This window comes from Pristis pectinata, chromosome 14 (assembly GCF_009764475.1).
Source record: "Pristis pectinata isolate sPriPec2 chromosome 14, sPriPec2.1.pri, whole genome shotgun sequence".
NCBI classification, from domain to species: domain Eukaryota; kingdom Metazoa; phylum Chordata; class Chondrichthyes; order Rhinopristiformes; family Pristidae; genus Pristis; species Pristis pectinata.
The window spans coordinates 50,924,477-50,945,843 of record NC_067418.1 but is presented as its reverse complement, the minus strand read 5'-3'; the positions used below and the strand labels follow the sequence as shown (position 1 = coordinate 50,945,843).

At 43.7% G+C, this 21,367-nt stretch overlaps 1 protein-coding gene across 1 annotated transcript in view; it reads left to right on the top strand.

Annotated features, from left to right (window-relative positions):
- Positions 1-21,367, top strand: part of LOC127578014 (mucin-2-like) — a 166,305-nt gene that overhangs the window by 46,901 nt on the left and 98,037 nt on the right. The window contains exons 18-27 of the mRNA XM_052029720.1: positions 1,970-2,121; positions 2,238-2,376; positions 2,650-2,760; positions 4,365-4,544; positions 6,052-6,291; positions 8,309-8,465; positions 10,316-10,444; positions 11,258-11,405; positions 15,308-15,351; positions 15,908-18,007. Coding sequence (XP_051885680.1) covers positions 1,970-2,121; positions 2,238-2,376; positions 2,650-2,760; positions 4,365-4,544; positions 6,052-6,291; positions 8,309-8,465; positions 10,316-10,444; positions 11,258-11,405; positions 15,308-15,351; positions 15,908-18,007 — 3,400 coding nt within the window. The remainder of the gene's footprint in view (positions 1-1,969; positions 2,122-2,237; positions 2,377-2,649; positions 2,761-4,364; positions 4,545-6,051; positions 6,292-8,308; positions 8,466-10,315; positions 10,445-11,257; positions 11,406-15,307; positions 15,352-15,907; positions 18,008-21,367) is intronic.

Below are 21,367 nucleotides of genomic sequence, written 5' to 3'. Positions count from 1 at the left end.
CAGAGCAGTTGCTGTAGCAAGCCGTGATGCATCCAGATAGGATGCTTTCTATAGTGCATTGATAAAAGTGAGTGTCAAAGGGGACGTGCCGAATTTCTTTAACCTCATGAGGAAGTAGAGGTGCTGGTGAGCTTTCTTGGCTCTGGCGTCTACATGGTTGGACATAACAACTATGTTCATGTGTAAGCACTCACAATATTGCGCTCTTGGGTATCACTCCCAAGGATCATGTGTGCTTACTTGGAGATAATTTACTTTTTATTCACTTTTTATCATAGAACACAGAACAGTACAGCACAGGAACAGGCCCTTCAGCCCACCATGTCTGTGCTGAACACAATGCTGAATTAAACTAAATCCCTTCTGCCTTTCCATGATCTATATCCTTCCATTCACTGCATATTCATCTGTCTCTCTAACAGCCTCTTAAATAGCACTATTGTGTCTGCTTCCACCACCAACCCTGGCAGCCCAGAGAAAACAACCTGTAAGAAGAGGTTGGACAAACTTGGGTTGTTTTCTCTGGAGCGGAGATCTGATTGAGGTTTATGAGATTATGAGAGGCATGGACATTCAGAATCTTTTTTTCATGGGTAGAAATGTCAAGTACTAGAGGAAATGCATTTGAGGTGAGAGGGAGTAAGTTCAAAGGAGATGTGTGGGGCAAGATTTTTTACACAGAGTGGTGGGTGCCTGGAATGTGCTGCCAGGGGTGGTGGTGGAGGCAGATACGATAGAGACATGTAGGAGACTCTTAGACAGGCACATGGATGTGCGGAGAATGGAGGGACGTGGATCATGTGCAGGAGAAAGGGTTTAGGTGTCATTAGCTTAATTAGGTCAATACAATATATTGGGCTAGAGGGCCTGTTCCTGTGCTGTACTGTCCAGTGTTCTATGTACTGGTCACTATACTGACTCCTAGGGTACTCACTGGTCTCATAGAGTCATAGTCATACAACACAGAAACAAGCCCTTTGGCCCAACTGGTCCATGCTGACCAAGATTCCCATCTAAGCTAGTCCGACTTGCCTGTGTTTGGCCCACATCCCTCTAGACCTTTCCTATCCATGGACCTGTCCAAGTACCTTTTAAATGTTAATGTACCTGCCTCAACCACTTCCTCTGTCCATACACGGATCACCCTCTGGGTGAAAAGGTTGCCCCTCAGGTTCCAATTAAATGTCTCCTGTCTCTCCTTAAACCTTGCCTCCAGTTCTTGATTCCCCAATCCTAGTAAAAAGACTGTGCACATTCATCCTATTGTGCCCCTCATGATTTTATATGCCTCTATATGATCACCGCACGTTCTCCTAAGCTCCACTGAATAAAGTCCTAGCCTGCTCAACCTGTCTCCATAATTCAGTCCCTCGAGTCCTGGCAATATCCTCGTAAATCTCCTCTGCACTCTTCCCAGCGTAATGACATTTCTCCCATAGCAGGGTGACCAGAACTGAACACAATATTCCAAATGTACTGTAGCCTCACCAATGTCTTGTACAACTGCAACATAACATCCCAACTTCTATACTCAAATGCTCTGACTGATGAAGGCCAGCGTGCTAAAAGCCTTCTTCACCACCCTGTCTACCTGTGACACCACTTTCAGGGAACCACGTTCTTGTACTTCAAGGTCCCTCTGTTCTACAATATACCCCAATGCCCTACCGTTTACTGTGAAAGTCCAACCCCCATTTGTCTTCTCAAAATGCAACACCTCGCACTTATCCAAATTAAGCTCCTTCCTCATTTTGGCTCAGTCTCCTCAACTGCTGCTGCATCCTTCCATCTGCAAGTTCTAGCAAACTCAACAAACCTACAAACCATAGTATGTGTGGGAGTAGTTGGGGATTAGTTTAATTAAGTACTATAGTAGCTCCACTGCCGGATTGTTAATAAAAGAACTGAGCACTATTCATCAAGTACAGAGGTCAGATTCTGAACTAAATTTTCAAAATTATCTCTACAGTATAGCACAGATTGTGTCTCAGGGTGTGTGTGTCCTGAAGGTTTGGTCTCTGATGGAATAGGTGGCTGTATTCCCATCAGTGAATGTCCCTGCACACACAATGGCATCCATTACAAGCCTGGGGAAATAATACAAGTGGACTGCAACTCATGGTACGTAGAAAATATTCGCTTTTGTTGTTCTCTGTTGAGATGATCCATAAGAAGCAAGTGTGGAAACTCAGAGCTAATACTTTATGGTCAGTAAATATCCTGTTTGATTTTGTCAGTGGATGTAACAAAAGATCGTGGAACTGCACAAATCAAGAGTGCTATGGAACGTGCATGATCTATGGAGATGGGAATTACATCACTTTTGATGGGCAACGCTACACTTTTAATGGAGACTGTGAATATATAGTTGCACAGGTATTGTTTGACAAATATGTCTTTATTGTCATAAGTAGTTATATTATTTAATGGCATATATTTGAAATATATGATGTGAAATGTAATGAAGTAATGATGATAAATTTTGTTTATTATTACTTGTATGCTTCAACTTTCAAACCTTTTAGGTTTATTATGAGATATTTAAAGACAAAGTGATGTATTGTGTACACAATTTCTGTGCCTATAGTTAGTCTTGTGCCTTTGTCTATGGATAGTCTTTAATGCTGTCTTTATTCACGATTGTTTCAGGATTATTGTGGAAAAAATCCTTCCAACGGAACTTTCAGGATAATCACGGAAAACATCCCTTGTGGTACCACTGGAACAACGTGCTCTAAATCAATCAAAATCTTCTTGGGTGTAAGTGACCAAACAAGTGTTACTCTTTACAGTGTTGTTCTTTACAGGTGTGAGGTCCAGCTAGGAACGAGAAAGTGAGCCTGGAGCTTAACTATAAACCTGGACAATTCTGACAGTCTGTGGGTTATTATCTGAGCTGTGTCTGAAACCTTCCAGGTGTGGTGGCTTCATGCCACATATCGCAGTTTGGTACTCACTGCCATGTGAGGGCATCTCTGATGTGCTCTCTAAGATGAGACACCGTCAATTTTCCCTCAGCCCACAGGGGCAGACAGATTGTGCACGGACATCCGCTGTCATTGCAGATTTCTCCAGACACTGCCTCACCCGGGCCATTACAGCTCCAATTATCGTATACAAGTATTGCTTAACAGCAATGAGTACATTCACTCAACATGCAGTTGGTGGCAGACCATCAGAGGACCTTTCCAGTTGTATATTCCAGGCTCTCATCACTCACTCCTTGTCAGTGAGTCACACTTCCCCCTCATCCTTCAGTAACCAGGCTGCTGGAAGGATGGAGTCAGGGAGACAGGTGACTGCTCACTCTACTCACAGCTCCAAATGCATCAGATGAGCAAAACCCCAGTTACAGCCACACCACAGCCAGAACCAGAAGCTGAGTGGAAACACAAAACAATGGGTCAAAATGAGATCCACTGTTTGTGCCACCCCAGTGCTGCTCTGCAGTACTCAGCAGTCACGATGCCTTTACTGGATAATGAAAATTAAAAACTGCAGATGCTAGAAATCTGAAATAAATAATGAAAATACTGGTAACGCTCACCAGTTCAGGCAGCGTCCGTGGAGAGAAGACCAAAGTTAACATTTCAGGCCGAAGACCCTTGAGGAGAATGGAACAAATGAGAAAACAAGGTAGATTTAAGTTGCAGAGAGGGTGGGGGAGTGATGGATGGGACAAAGGGAACGTCGAAAACCTTGCTATGTAAAACTTTGGTTAGGCCACACTTGGGGTATTGTGTGTGATTCTGGTCGTCCCATTACAGGAAGGATGTGGGGGCTTTGTAGAGGGTGCAGAAGAGGTTCACCAGGATGCTGCCTGGATTAGAGGGTATGAGCTATAAGGAGAGGTCCTAGCCGAGACAGATAGTCATCCTAAAATAATAACTCTGTTTCTCTCTCCAAAGACACTGAAACTTGTTCAGTATTTCCAACGTCTCAGATTTCCAGCATTCTTTTGCTTTTTAATCATCGTTTCATCTGTCGAATCCATCTTGTGCCCCAAATGACACGAGAGAGCAGCAGTGTTGCTGACCTGTGGCATTCCCATTGATGGTATCGCACATCAGGCTGACTGCCTTTATCTCCTCCTGTACTGCCCATCACTATGTTTCCTTTCAATGACCCCTCACACACCTACTGTCTAATTCCAGTGCATGCGTGTTCTGTACTGTGTATCAAGTGGTGTTAAGTAGAAATATCCAACCTATAGCACATCTGTTAATTCCCAAAATATGCTGGTTTACATGTACATTAATAGTGGCATGAGTTGTTCACAGCCCATTATTTTTCCAATAAGATCGGCACAGTAGTTCCTGAATGTATATTGCATTTGTCTAATGTGATTATTTTAAAACTTTCAGAACACTGAAATAAAACTCTCGGATGGAAAGTATGAGATCATAAAGCTTGATCATGGTATACCTGTGCCTTACGAAGTACGCCACCTAGGCATTTATCTTGTATTTGAGGCCAAAAATGGGCTAATACTGCTCTGGGACAAGAAAACAAGCCTGACCATTAAACTGAGTCACTCATTCAAGGTAAGGACTTGTATTGAAGCTTGTGGATATTCCCAAGGTTAGACTTTGCAGGAACAGCAATTTAAGATTCTTGAACAAGGAAATCTTTCATTTGTAATGCTACTTACTGTGCCTATCAGATAGATTTCAGCTTCCAAGAATATACCTTACAATGGGATTGCAAAGGGAGACCATGCAGCAGGTGTACAGGCTGGCCACAGATGAATGGGTAACTCCCAGCTGTCAGTCCACTGTCCTGCAGGTTCTGATCATCCAGGAACTTCATACATGTGGGGGGATTTCTGTCTCCACTAGCTTTCCAGCAGTGAATTTGAGTGAAAATACTTTTCCTCACCTCCACTCTGATCCTTGTGCCAGTGAACTCAATGTGCCTAGTTATGAGTCCATTTGCCTGCCTGAGCCTCTCATAGTTTTAAACATCTTAATTAAACATCCCTAAGTCTTTTTTCCAAAGAAAACAACAGCAGACTTGCATTATTACCACGATGTTCTGGCTCTGGCAATGTGCTCATAAACTACTCAGCATCCCCTCTCATGTTATACATCCTTTCTGTGATTTGTGGTGAGAGCCATGCATGTACTCTAGCTATGTGTAATGTATGTTTTCTTTAAATATTTCTTGCTTTCTGTGTCTCAGGTAATATTGGCAAGAATCTTGTATGCCTTCTGTTATGTACCAACAACAATAGGAACACACGAGTCATGTATAAGTGTTAGAAGCTATTTATTAATAACTACTTGTGATAATAAGAAAAGTAAAAACATTAGATATTAAACATTAACCCCAAAACTAATAAACTCGAAGCGTGTGTGTGGCAAATTCCCAAACCTCAAGTCTCAAAGTTCAGTACAGCAAGTCATCAGGTGAGACGGGAGCAAAGGCTTTTGCAAAACCACCGACTGAAGAGAGAATGTAGAGAGAAATTACGAAATCCACATGTTCCATGATGGAACCCATACGACACCTCAATCTCTGATGATCTCCACTGCTTTGTTCCGAGGTAGCTGCCACCCCAAAGGCATTCGATATGTGGCCGCCCACAGAAAAGACCTGTTTCCCGCTACAGGTTAACGACAAAGTGGACTCCACTTAATTGCTCCAAAAATCCATACATGCATTGTAGTGACAGATGCAGCTATTGTTCTTCATCCATTGATACAGAGACACACACACACACACACACAGTGTCTGTCTATCTCTCTCTCTCCCCCCCCCCCCCCCAAGATAGAACAGTGGAGCACTGGTAATTTAACAATGGTAATCGTTTATAGTCAGCAGCCTAGGCAGCTATAATAGCTATTTTGAAATCTTACTTTATTAGTTGTAAATAAACTCCCACATATTTTATATAACTATTGCTGTCTATTTATTACACCATTATTTCAATTGCAAACATATTTCTTTGTTCACTTTTAACACATTAAATGCAATATGGTGGGTGTGATCAAATCTTATCTTGGTTATTGACTGTTTAAGGTTAATTATCTTCCCCACTGGGAATTACAGGGTACCATCTGTGGATTGTGTGGCAATTATGACGGGAATGTGCATAATGATTTCACCACAAGAAGCCAATTAGTAGTTGCAAATGCGGACGAGTTTGGAAACAGTTGGAAGGTGTCTCCTGCATGTGCGAATGTAAAGAAAAACGAAGACCCCTGCTCAATTAATATTCACCGAGATGCATGGGCTCAGAAACAGTGCAGCATTCTCAAGAGTGAGCCATTCCTAGCTTGTAATTCTCAGGTACCTTTCTGAACGTCAAAGTGCTTCATATGTCTTTTCATTGTATGACACAATTAATCTTCAAACAACTGTATCCATAGGCGGTAATGATTTCAAGTTTTCAGTTTGCTTGCCTTTATTAGTCGAGGCACTGATCTCAAGAATCAGTTTCCTCTGCTCCGAGAAAAACAAACCCAGCCTATCCAGTCTCTCCTCATAACTGAATACTCCATCCCAACCAACATCTTGGTGAATCTCTTCTGCACCCTCTCCAGTACAATCACAACCTTCTGTGACCACAACTGTATACCATACACAGTACCAATGTTTTATAAAGTTTTACCATGACCTCTTATGCTCACATATTCTATGACCCGGCTAATGAAGGCCAGTATCCCTTCTGCCTTCTTCACCACCTTGTTGACCTGTGGGGCCACCTTTAAGGACCTACAGACATATACCAAGGTCCCTCTGTTCCACAATGCTCCTTTGGGCCCTACCATTCGTTGTGCATGACTTACTAAAAGGCATCATTTCACATTAATTGGAATTAATTTCCATCGTCCATTATCCTGCCCAATTTACCAGCCTATCAACATCGTTCTGTAACCAATGTTTGTGTTATCTGCAAACTTACCAGGGAGCTACCTGGGTTATCTCTGGCCTTTAAACTGATCATTTGCGACTCAGGTTCAAGTTCATCGTCAAAGGCATACATACACAGGGTATAAATGCCAAGAAAATTATCTTTTTGCAGCAGCAGCAGCACAGTATGTTGCAGACAATGGATGGCAAATGCATCTCTAACCCTCTTCACACACCTTCCACCTGAAAATCACTGTGGCCTCCAGTGGATTTTGCAGGGTAAAAAATAATTATTAGGCAGAAAGGATTTTTTTTAAATCCCATGTACAAGGAAGGATTTGTTCTCTTCCAGAAGCGTTTACCATCTTTTATCTTTTACAATATTTTTATAAAATCCACGAAAAAAAATACAGAATACATGCATCAAAAAAGAGAGTAAAAATACTACTGAATACATTGTGTTAAATCATACTTAGGATCACAATACTCTAAATTAATAAAGGAAAAATTGGAATATTTTGTTATTAAAAAAATCTACTCCCACTACCAAAAACCGAAGCTGTTTAATTAAAAAAAAAACAAGGAAAAACCCTTGAAACGTAACAACGTCAGCCAATGTCTGTATTTTAGTCACCAAATCAAAGGTTTTGAAAATAATTCAAAAAAGATCCCCACAGGGTTTGGAAGTCTAAGTTAGATTCAAGCACTGAACAACAGATCTTCTCTAGATTCAGGTATGACATAACATCCCGTAACCATTGAGCATGAGTAGGAGGAGTAACTTCCTTCCATTTGAGCAACACAGCTCTCCTGGCTCTAAGAGAGATAAAAGCCAGAATGTGTAGATCAGAAGCCTTCAAAGTTGTATCTTTTCTCCAACGATCCCAGATAATGCAGTCAAAGGATTGTTTAAAATTTATTTTAAAAAGTACAGAAAAAGTTTGAAACAGATCATCTTAAATTTTGTTCAATGTGAGGAGAGGATGACAGCATTTCATTCCCTCCCTTCAAGTATGCATGTTTATGTTAAGAAGTAAAATTTTCGGTATGAAACTGCAGGAGTGGTCATAGAACCAAACAGCATGGAAACCAGGCCACCGTCCGCTTCGATCACCAAGCACTAATGACATATGAATCCCATTTTATTCTCCTCACAGTCCCTTCATTGTCCCCTATCTCTACCAATCACCTGCTACACACTAGGGGCAATATATGCGGATAATTAACCCATCAACCCACACATCTTTGGGGTGTAGGAAGAAACCAGGGCATCCAGAGAAATCCACGTGGTCACAGGGAGAATGTGCAAACTTCATGCAGACAGCGCCAGGGATCAGGATTGAATCCAGCAGCTTTACTAGAACCGGCTCTGTGACAACTGCTTTATATGATAATTTGGATCTGTGTACTGTTTTCAAACAAAATGCCAGTCAAGTTCATGTTTGCCTTTCAGGTTGACCCAGCCCCATACTATGAGGCTTGTGTCCGTGACGCATGTGCCTGTGACACTGGTGGAGACTGTGAATGTTTGTGCACAGCTATTGCTGCCTACGCCATGGCATGCAGGATGGCTGGAGAGTGCATTTCCTGGAGGACCCCTGAACTTTGTCGTGAGTGATGTTTTGCTTTCGTTCACTTTTAGGCACCAGACTCCCCTCAAGTTCTTCGGTCCGTCAGCATTTCCAGTTATGAATTACCCACTGCAGAACAAAACAAAGGATCTAGCCTTTGTTACGTACCAGCAGCAATAGAAACACACCGAGTCATATACAAGTGTTAAAAACTATTTTATTAATAACTACTTGTGATAATAAGAAAAGTAAAAACGTTAGATATCAAACATAATCCCCAAAACTAAACTCGAAGTGTGTGTGTGGCAAATTCCCAAACTCCAAGTCTAGGAATAATTCTCAAAGTTCAGTACAGCAAGTCATCAGGTGAGATGGGAGCAAAGGCTTTTGCAAAACCACCGTTGACTGAAGAGAAAATGTAGAGAGAATTTATGAAATCCACATGTTCCATGATGGAACCCATACAACACCTCAATCTCTGATGATCTCCACTGCTTTGTTCCGAGGTATCTGCCCCGAAGGCATTCGATATGTGGCCACCCACAGAAAAGACCTGTTTCCCTCCACAGGTTAACAACAAAGTGGACTCCACTTGTTTGCTCCAAAAATCCATACATGGATTGTATGTGACAGACACAGTTATTGTTCATCATCCATCGATACAGAGACCAGCAGTCTGTCTGTCTGTCTGTCTCTCTCTCTTTTTCTCTCTCTCTCCTTTCCCTCTCCCTCTCTCTTTCTCTCTCTCTCTTCTCCGACTCACTGAGCAAAACAGCCAGCACGTTGTTATCTTGCTGTCTTGTTGACACCACACACACACACACACACACACACACACACACACACACACACACACTACTACTCTAATGTCCAGGTGCCTTAAAGGGACATTCACCAAATAGCAACCTGGCTTGTAACACCTTCCCAAGTTTTTTCTTCCCTGATAGCAAATTCCTCTGTTGTTTTCGAAGAGGAACCTGAAATTAGAATTCAGCAGTGTGAGAATCTGACCCTGCACCTTGCGTCACCCCCGGTGTCTCCACACCACACCGGCGGCCCGGTGTCCTGCGTGTGGGTCAGCCTGTGTCATCCCCGGTGTCTCCACGCCGCACCGGCGGCCCGGTGTCCCGCGTGTGGGTCAGCCTGCGTCACCCCCCGGTGTTTCCACGCCGCACTGGCGGCCCGGTGTCCCGCGTGTGGGTCAGCCTGCGTCACCCCCCGGTGTCTCCACGCTGCACCGGCGGCCCGGTGTCCCGCGTGTGGGTCAGCCTGCGTCACCCCCGGTGTCTCCACGCCGCACCGGCGGCCCGGTGTCCCGCGTGTGGGTCAGCCTGCGTCACCGGCGCCCCAGTGTCCCGCGTTCCACTGTCCATCTGCCAGACATTGTTTTCTTTCAGCTATTGTTAAATTAATTTGTTAATTAGAAAGTAAAGCTTCAGGGCAAGTTCATTCTTTTCAGCTAAAATTTGAGAAACTCCTTTCACAGAAACTTGGTGTGCTTTAATTTACTTTATCAGGATCTCCACTCTCAAAATTTTTAAGTTACTAAAAGAGGATAGATTTCATATGAAGCGAAAGTAAGATAGGATTCATGAAGGGCATGTGACCTACCTGCTCCACCAGATTCCCACTCCGGTATGTGACAAAAATGAGAATCTATCCCGTGAGGAGAATTTACTCCATGATATTTAGAGAGCAAAACCACAACTGTCTAAAAGGTAGTTGGATGGGTACATGAATAGGAAAAGTTTCGAAGGATATGGGCCAAATGTGGGCAAATGGGACTTGCCTGGATGGGTATCTTGGTCGGCATGGACTAGTTGGGCCGAAAGGCCTGTTTTGGTGCGGTATGACTCTCATAACTACTCAAACGCTTCCTCTGTTTTCAGCTGTCTTCTGCAGTTATTACAATCCCAATGATGAGTGTGAATGGCACTACGCACCTTGTGGGATTCCCTGCCTAAAAACCTGTCAGAATCCCAGTGGATCATGCTCCAAAATTATCCCCAAACTTGAAGGTAACATTTCTATTGTATCTAATGTGGTGATGGGATGTATGATTTTATTATATGTTGGTTTGCGAACCAAGACTTTTTTTTCCTGTTCTGATAAATGATCAAAATTAATTTTACAAAAAAAATTCTAATTCATAATTACATCTGAGATTTTTCCACTCATTACAGACATCAGTTGTGAGGGGAAATAATTCAGAAGATGAGCTGTGTCACATTGCCCTAAGTAATTCATTGAAATAACAAAAGCAAACACTTTGGCACTTTACTCACTTGCCTAAACATTCATGGCTGAACAATTGTCTTCTCAAAGACATGATGCATATTTTATATTAAGTTGCCAAGGCTTCTAGTTCAGCATTTCATATCACCCTTATCATGAAGAACAAGGGCAGTAAATGGATAGGAACACTGCTGCCTCCAACTTGTAACCATTCTAATTCGGATGTATATTGCTGCCTTTGTACTGGGTTGAACTCTTGTCTATTATGGCTGTGGAAGGATCTTCATAACACGAACTGCGACAATGCCAGAAGGAATTGCCCCACCTCTGCAATCCTGAGGGGAATGGGACAAAAGGCACCATCTCCCAGATGTCCATTTCCTGATCATAACTATAATAATAGATGGACACCATACAGAATGTTGCACTGGGGATAACACAGTATCAGGGTGCACACTGAAGTGTAAGCTCCTGCTGAATTTCTTTGTGATTTAGAATGAATTAGTCTGGTGGAAACCGACAGCAGAGCAGCATTCCTAGTGCTCAGCAGGTTTGAGGTATCAGTCGTAATCCAGTACTATTGTTGCTTTCCATAGGCTGCTATCCTGACTGTCCCGAAGATAAGCCATTTTTGGATGAGGATAAAATGGAATGTGTTCCATTGACCCAGTGTCCCTGCCATTTTAACGGGAAATACTACAAGCCAGGTGAATCTGTCCCCTCTACGCAGAACTGTGAATCCTGGTAAGTTTTACCATAATCATTCTCCTATTAGTTATTAAAGTAACAATTATTGCATTAACAAATAATTTTATTTTGGGCAGATAATGAGACAATCTTATTTTAATCCAGAGGGAAACTGATGCTGGATAATAGGGAGCTTGCCTTTTGTTTTTACTATTCAGTGCCAACTGAAGTGAGCACAGAGTTAGCTTCACTCCATTCCACATTGTCTTTTCCTGCTGTTGCTTGCTGTTTGTTTCCTCTGTGTGAAGAGGGCACAGTTTAGAACAGAAATGAGGAGAAATTTCTTTAGCCAGAGGGTAGTGAATTTATGGAATTCTATGCCACGTGCAGCTGTGGAGGCCCGATCACTGGGGGTGCTTAAGGAGGAGATGGATATGTATCTGATTAGTCAAGGTATCAAGGGATATGTGGAAAAGGCCGGGAACTGGGGCTAGATAGGAATAGTTTAGTTTAGCTCATGGAGCAGACTCGATGGGCTGAATGGCTTACTTCTGCTCTTGTGATCTTGTTCATAGCTTTGGATGTTCATAATTTAATTTGCAAGTTCTTTTTGACACTCTCTTACTGCTGGTACAAATCATTCCTGGACATTTGATGACATGATGCACAGACCACTTGAAACTGGGTCCTCTGGCTGCAGTTGTTATTGTACTGACAGTTATAAAGGTAGAATCCCCATTAATTGGGTATTTCCCTGTGTTAGTTTGTCCCAGCACATATTGTATTCGAAGTTCCAAGAATCAAATGTGAACAGGGCAGGACCATTGGTTAACCAAAGGTGGGAGAGCTTTGACTTGATGAAGCAACCTTCCATCCAGTCTGCAGCCTTGTCTTCTCCATGACAACCCATCCCATAGAACCATAGAACAGTACAGCACAATACAGGCCCTTCGGCCCACAATGTTGTGCTGACCTTTAAACCTCGCCTAAGACTATCTCACCTCTACCTCCCCCATATCCTTCTATTTTAAATTCCTCCATATGCTTATCTAACAATCTCTTGAACTTTACCAATGTACTTGCATCCACCACTGCCCCAGGCAGCACATTCCATGCCCCAACCACTCTCTGGGTAGAAAGCCTTCCTCTGATATCTCCCTTGAACTTCCCACCCATTACTTTAAAGTCATGTCCTCTTGTATTGAGCATTGGTGCCCTGGGAAAGAGGCACTGGCTGTTTACTCTATCTATTCCTCTTAATATTTTGTAGACCTTTATCATGTCTCCTCTCATCGTCCTTCTCTCCAACCACTATTCCCTCTGGCAAGGCTCCATCCTGCATCACATTCTGCATCTCCTCTCCATCCTTGACACCTTTCTCCCACTCCTCACCATTCTGTACATTGAACCACTATCATTTATCCCTCTCTTCCTGGAACCATTATTCCCTGCTCTTACCCTCAGCTCGGTTCCCAGTGATCCAGCTCTCTTTTCTGAACCTTCCTTCCTTGCTCATTCCACACTCCTTTCTCCCTGACCCTCAGAATCAGACTCCCATTCCCCCTCCCTCCCAAAGACCCTATTTCAAATACCTGTGTCTCCTCCAAGTTAAATCCTCACCCACCCTTTCCAAATAGTTTTACTCTCTACCCCTGTCCCCCTGCGACGCTCGGCCACAGACTGTTCTTGATGTGCCCTCTGCTCTATGTTTACTGCGGTGGACAGACCTGACATTAGGTACCAACACTGCAGCAGTAGCTCAGGCTGGTCTGGAGCAAGGGTGGCTGCTGTTGTGCTATAACATTCAATCTGCAAAGTTCACCATGGGAGCAAGAACTAGAAGATGTTCACCCCATCCCAGGAGGTAACAGACTACTTGACAAACGTGTTACCCTAATAACAGGCCGTGTGCTATCTTTACCACCCTGTCAACTTGTGCAGCCACTTTCAGGGAGCTATGGACTTGGACCCTAAGATCCCTCTGTATGTCAAAACCTTTAAGTGTCCGACTATTAACAGTGTGCTGTCACTTTACATTTGATTCTCCCAAAGTGCAACACCTCACACTTGGCCAGATTAAATTCCATCTGCCATTTCTCCGTCCATATCTGCAACTGATCTATATCACATTGTATCCTTTAGCAATCTTCTACACTATCCACAACGCCACCAATCTTTGTATCGTCAGCAAACTTACCAACCCACCCATCTACATTTTCATCCAAGTCATTTACATATGTCGCAAACTGCAGAGGTCCCAGTACGGATCCCTGCGGAACACCACGAGTCACGGACCTCCAGCCAGAATAAGTCCCATCGACCACTACCCCCTGTCTTCTATGGCTAAGCCAATTCTGTATCCAAGCAGCCAAGTCACCGTGAATCCCATGAAACTTAATCATATGGGACCTTGTCAAACACCTTATTGAAATCCACGTAGACAACATCCACAGCTTTACCTTCATTGATCACCTTCGTCACCTCCTCAAAAAGCTCAAGCAAGTTAATAAGACGTGACCTGCCCTGCACAAAGCCATGCTGACTGCCCCTAGTTAGGCCATGGTTTTCCAAATGCTCACAAATCCTATCCCTCAGAATCCTCTCCAATAACTTCCCTACTACTAATGTGAGACTCACTGGTCTATAATTTCCAGGATTATCCCTATTTTCCTTCTTGAACAACATTAGCTACTTGCCTGTCCTCCAGGACCTCACCTGTGGCTAGAGAGGACACAAAGATCAAGGCCCTAGCAATCTCTTCTCCTGCCTCTCTCAGTAACCTGGGATATATCCCTTCAGGCCCTGGGGACTGATCCACCTTAATGCTCTTCAACAGACTCAACACCACCTCTTTCTTTATCTTGAAATGTCCTCACATTTTAGAATACCCCACACTGATGTCATTATCCTCCATGTCCTTTTTTGTCTCATTTTTTCACTCCTTTTCCTCTCCTCACCTCCCCCCATGCCACCTGCCTCCATACCTTTGACCCATTCCCCGGTGGATCTATTCTCCGCTCCTCCCCTGCACCTGCCTATCACTATCTCTTACCTGTATCTACCTATCACCACCCTGTGCCCACCCCGCCTCCCCTCTTTCATTCACCTACCACTGCTCTGCTTTTCCCTCCAATTTCTTGGGCTTCCCCCTTTTCCTATCTTCAGTCCTGAAGAAGGGTCCTGACCCAAAACATTGACCGCCTGCTTTTCTCCACGGATGCTGCCTGGCCTGCTGAGTTCCTCCAGCATCATAGTGTTTTTCATCTCAATTCCAGCATCTGCAGTCCTTTGTTTCTCTAGTAATAATCCTCCATGTCCTTCTCCTCGGTAAATACTGACGTAAAGTACTCATTTAGGACCTCACCCACGCCCTCTGCTCCAAGCACATGTCCCTCCTTTATCCTTAAGTGGTCTTACCCTCTCCCTAGTTATCCTCTTGCTCTTGATGTATGTATAGAATATCTTAGAATTCTCTTTAATCCTACTTGCCAAGGACTTTTCATGGACCATCCTGACTTTCCTAAGTCCCTTCCTGAGTTCTTTCCTTCTTGACTAAATTCGCAACCTCTCTTGTTGTGGAATGGGCAATAAGTATTGGATATTCAGTGAAGCCCAGATCCTGAAAGTGAACTTTAAAAATCACAAAGCACTGTTAAGTATAAATCTATGCAGCTAACTATAGACTACAATAGAGTATGAAATTACACCTCTCATAAAATATTAATTCTAGCAAACTCTGGTAAAGCTGTGATATAACTGAAATGGTAGCAGGTCAATGATGTTATTTTGAATGGTTCAGTAGCCAAGTAACATTCTCCGTTCAATGCTTTCTTGATATCAATGAGAATTTCACAATTTTAAACGGTGGCAAGATAACTAAAGTTATACCAATTTATTGCATATCACTATACAGATGTGAAATGTAAAATTAAATAACCAACATATTTAATCTTTTTCAGCAAGTGTAAAAATGGTGACATACACTGCACCTATGACAAATCAGGTAAGTTCATTCCATGTAATGCTCTATTCTTGGATGACATACTTTCTTGAAAAAAAACTGTTTGATATAATGATGTTGATTGAAATATTAAGGATATTAAAAGACATCGACGGGGTAGACAGAGGGAAACAAATGTTTCTGGTTGTGGAATGGGGGATGACGTGTAAAAGTCATAGCCAAGTCTATCAGCATTCAAATTAGGAAAGAATTTTATCTGCAAAGGGTGGATTTAGTGTGGATCTCACTCCTGCAAAGAGTGGATTTAGTGTGGATCTCACTCCTGCAAAGGGTGGATTTAGTTTGGATCTCACTGCTGCAAAGGGTGGATTTAGTGTGGATCTCACTGCTGCAAATGGCAGTTAAGACTGATCTGAATGGGAGATTTAAATCTAAGATTTACAAAATTCCATTAACAAAGGAGCTGGTGATATGGGCAGACAGAGACACAGAGAGTTAGGACACAAATCAACTGTGACTGTGTTGAACATCAGAAAGGAATGTGTTGTATTGCTGTTTCTTCTGTTCCTGTGTCATGATTATTAATATTCCTTATCAGACTGCACCTGCGTCTATGATGGTAAAACCTTCCATGAAGGAGAAATCATATACCATACCATGGATGGCATTGGCGGATGCATCAAAGCAACATGCAGTGTGAATGGAACAATAATCCGGCAGGTGTACCCGTGCCCTCCCAAGACCTCCACAGTTCCCAGTACAACACTGAGCTTTGAAACGACACCAACCACATCGTCTGGAACCACAATCAAAGTTACATCGGAACAAAGTGAAACAACTGCAACAACTTCTACATCAGCAGCAGCCACCACCACAACAACAGTTCCAGTGACCACACAGAGCACCACAACTACAACCACCACTGAAACTTCACCAGGAACCCAGCCAACGTTGACTATCACCTCACCAGCAGTCACCACAACAGCTCCAGTCACTACACAGAGTACCACAACTACAACCACCACTGAAACTACACCATACCGAATCCAACCAAAATCGACTACCACCTCACCAACAACAGTCACCACCACAACAACAGTTCCAGTGACCACACAGAGCACCACAACTACAACCACCACTGAAACTTCACCAGGAACCCAGCCAACGTTGACTATCACCTCACCAGCAGTCACCACAACAGCTCCAGTCACTACACAGAGTACCACAACTACAACCACCACTGAAACTACACCATACCGAATCCAACCAAAATCGACTACCACCTCACCAACAACAGTCACCACATCCAGTCCAGCAACAACTGCCTCTACCCCTCCAAAGACAGAACCATTGCTGTTCACAACAGCGCCAGTCACTACACAGAGTACCACAACTACAACCACCACTGAAACTACACCATACCGAATCCAACCAAAGTCGACTACCACCTCACTAACAACAGTCACCACCACAACAACAGCTCCAGTCACTACACAGAGCACCACAACTACAACCACCACTGAAACTACACCAGGAACCCAGCCAATATCAACTACCACCTCACCAGCAGTCACCACAACAACAGCTCCAGTGACTACACAGAGCACAACCACAACCACCACTGAAACTACACCAGGAACCCAGCCAAAATCAACTACCACCTCACCAACAGTCACCACCACAACAACAACTCCAGTCACTACACAGAGCACCACAACTACAACCACCACTGAAACTACACCATACCGAATCCAACCAAAATCGACTACCACCTCACCAACAACAGTCACCACATCCAGTCCAGCAACAACTGCCTCTACCCCTCCAAAGACAGAACCATTGCTGTTCACAACAGCGCCAGTCACTACACAGAGTACCACAACTACAACCACCACTGAAACTACACCATACCGAATCCAACCAAAGTCGACTACCACCTCACTAACAACAGTCACCACCACAACAACAGCTCCAGTCACTACACAGAGCACCACAACTACAACCACCACTGAAACTACACCAGGAACCCAGCCAATATCAACTACCACCTCACCAGCAGTCACCACAACAACAGCTCCAGTGACTACACAGAGCACAACCACAACCACCACTGAAACTACACCAGGAACCCAGCCAAAATCAACTACCACCTCACCAACAGTCACCACCACAACAACAACTCCAGTCACTACACAGAGCACCACAACTACAACCACCACTGAAACTACACCATACCGAATCCAACCAAAATCGACTACCATCTCACCAACAACAGTCACCACCACCACAACAGCTCCAGTGACTACACAGAGCACCACTACAACCACCACTGAAACTACACCAGGAACCCAGCCAATATCGACTACCACCTCACCAACAACATTCACCACAACATCCAGTCCAGCAACAACTGCCTCTACCCCTCCAAGGACAGAACCATTGCTGTTCACAACAGCACCAGTCACTACACAGAGCACCACAACTACAACCACCACTGAAACTACACCAGGAACCCAGCCAATATCGACTACCACCTCACCAACGACAGTCACCACCACAACAGCTCCAGTGACTACACAGAGCACCACAACTACAACCACCACTGAAACTACACCATACCGAATCCAGCCAACGTCGGCTACCACCTCACCAACAACAGTATGTTCATGCACAGTACATGGAAGGAAACTATTACCAGGTAATTTTGCTAATTAATTAATTCTGTTGTATTTACTTTTTTGAGTTATCAATACTTGAACATTATTTGTTGATCCTTTCAGATTTGTGTGACTATTTATGGCATCTTCCTCTCACTTGCTTTAGAATCTGTTTTACAGTATTCTTCAGTAAAAATTCAGTAAGAATTATCCAGATCTCCAGTGTTACCTTGTGCTGAGACCAGCTCCTTTCCTTTGCCCCCTTTCTGTTTGTCCACAGGAGCAGAGTCCTTTGACAGTCATTGATGGTTAATCTGCTGCCCATACTCTTTGTTCATCAAGCCGTGTCCATTAAGACTGTAGATCGGAAGTACCAATACTATAACAGCAATTCCACCTTGTCCACCAGCCACCTATCCTGAACCCGCTGACTTCTATCTGCCTCGGCCTTAAAATCATAACAAAACGCTGCTTCCACTATCCCAAAGGAGGAGAGAGTTCCAAAGAATCATGCGATACAGTATCCAGGGGTCACTTTGAAATGAGTCATCCATTTCTGAGCTGAGAGGAATGCTTTCTCTCAAAGGGGTGCAATTCTTTGGAACTCTCTCCCTCTTGGGAGTGGAAGCAGGAGTTTTGTTATGTTTTTAAGGCCGAGACGGATAAATTCTGCATTAGATGTGGGTGTTAAAAGGTCACCGTGGGTAGGCGGGTTTGAGGGTACAGTTGGATCAGCCATAATCTTACTGAATGGTGGGATTGGGTCAAGAGGCAGGTCTTGCTCCCAGTTTGTATGTCTACATGCTGGCTTTTGTTTGTTGTTCCTAATCTCAGAAGAATGCCAGAATATTGTGAAATGTAACAAAAGGTCTGGAAAGATCCAACTTCATCCCGACACTCGTCTTCCTCTCTGTGACCGAGTATCTTCTGAAGCGGTCAAACAAGCAGCACTGAGTCTGTCGGTACCTGTCAAATCATGATAAGTCTCAGCAGTCCCTGTGGAGCCCTCACTGGGATGTGGGATCCGTTTGTCAAGCCTGAAACCCACTATATTTGGGTCAAATACTTTTGAAGTTCAAGTTTATTGTTGTCATAGGCCTACACACACAGGGTATACATGCCATGAATAGTAGCTTTTTTGCAGCAGCAGCACAGTGCGACAAGGGCAAACATAAGTTAGCATAAACTTAAATTAACATCAATTATACATCATCATGGCTATCCCTCGAGGTCGAAGATGATGGTCTTTGTTCCATTGATCTATTTATGGGCTCTCAAGTGGCTTATGAGTCCAATCTTGGCTCTTCGGTAGCCCACAGAGCGAGGACACCTGTGTGTGTATTTGTTTAATGTGTACTTGATGTTGCACTACAAAAAGCACACGATATTTAACAATCAACCAAATGGTTCCAACGGCATGAAAACCATGACGATTGGAGCTGATGGATTTGTTGCATCCTTCATCCACCTTCACAGCCTGTTGAGTTCGAAGTAACTTCGTCTGCCTGTTCCATCGTTGAGGTCTTGGTTGGATTGTTCTCTGTCAGGGACCTCACCATCAACCATTGCCATGGATGACACTACCAGGAGCATAACTCCAGATGGCATTGCTCTCGGGATCTCAGGACCACGCAAGCTTCTCCACCATGACAAGGTGACAATCCATGGAGCAGTATACATAACTTACTGCCGCAGTCAAACCTGGTCACTGATTCCTACTTATTATCCAGTGGAAAAATAGCACTTGCTTACGTCACTTGGAGGAAGCATGAGATAAAACAAGGTGAGAAAACGTCCTCAGCACGTGGAAATGTCTCACTGGCACTGCACCTGACCAGGCCCGTGAGGCCTCAAGCAGCTTGGTAGCACAGTGGCACAGCTGGTAAAGCCGGCACCTCACACCTTCAACAACCATGTTCAATCCTGACCTCTGGTGCTGTCTGTGTGGAGTTTGCACATTCTCCCTGTGACGGTGCGAGGATTGGCAGGTGAACTGCACTGTAAGTTGCCCCGAGTGTGTGCATGAGTGGTAGATTCTGCGGGGGGGGGGGGGTGTGTGGGAGGGTGCGGTGGAGCTTGAGGGAATGAGGAGAGAACAAAATGTGATGAGTGCAAGATTTGTGTAAGTGAGTGCTTTATGAATAACACAGACTTGGCAGGCCAAAGTGCCTGTTCCCATGCTGTATTACTCAGTGACTCTGATTTTGCTATTGGATCCAGCCTTCATCAAATGTTGAGTGAAACCACACCACGTTTTTGAACACTGACAGCTACCTGTTCATGATTCGATTGAAGGAAAACACCTGTGTGATGTTGCTCGCCATTCTGCAGTGTGCTATTCTTACCTTGTTGGATGAACAAGGTCAATGACGCCAGACATCTGTAATGTACAAGAAGCTCAGGGTAACACACAATCCCCGTTCCTCCATCCCCACTCGAGCTCCTGATGAATCTTAGTTCAGTGGTACTGCAGAAGGGTGTGTTGGAAGCAGCACCCAGTATACCTTCAAATTAGGTACCAGTCCAGACAAAGTTCAGCTTGGGATGCATGGAGTGAGTCATCTGGTAGCTTACTTGTCACCCACAGTTCTGTGGGTCATTCAGAGGAGGGGAGGTAGGAATTCAAGGCAAGGTCTGGTTAAGAAGTCAAACAGAAATGAGAAATGAGAATTATGCAGCGTTCATACCTTGATATATGTGGCAATAATAAACCAATTCACCAGAAGGTATTAGGAAGGAACACACAAAGCACAAGGTGCGCCAGTGAATAGATCAGATTGAGTAAAAGCAATAAGATAGATTCAAAGGCTCCTGACCTGAATGCACACAGCACTTGTAACAAGATGGATCTGTTGATGGTACAAATAGAAATAAATGGGTCTGATCTGACAGTGTATTGGTATTGGTTTATTATTGTCACTTGTACCGAGGTCCAGTGAAAAACTTGTCTCGCAAACCGATCGTACAGGTCAATTCATTACACAGTGCAGTTACATTGAGTTAGTACAGAGTGCATTGGGGTAGTACAGGTAAAAACAATAACAGTACAGAGTAAAGTGTCACAGCTACAGAGAAAGTGCAGTGCAATAAGGTGCAAGGTCACAACAAGGTAGATCGTGAGGTTACAAGCTGACTGAGTCTAGGAGCTGAATATTCAAGGATAGCTGATAGGCTTGAAGAAAAAGTAAGTGGTGTTCCTGTTTTATAAAGGAGGTGATCACTTAAGATGTGGAATCAGTTTGGGTGGAACATGAAATTAAGAAGACACTCGTGGGGTACTATTTACTGAGGACAGAGTTTAAGTTAAAAAATAATGGAGGCTCACACAGGGGTAGCCTTGAAGACAAGTTCAGAGAATGCTTGCAATATAGTTACTTATTGAGGAAAAAGATTTCTTATCA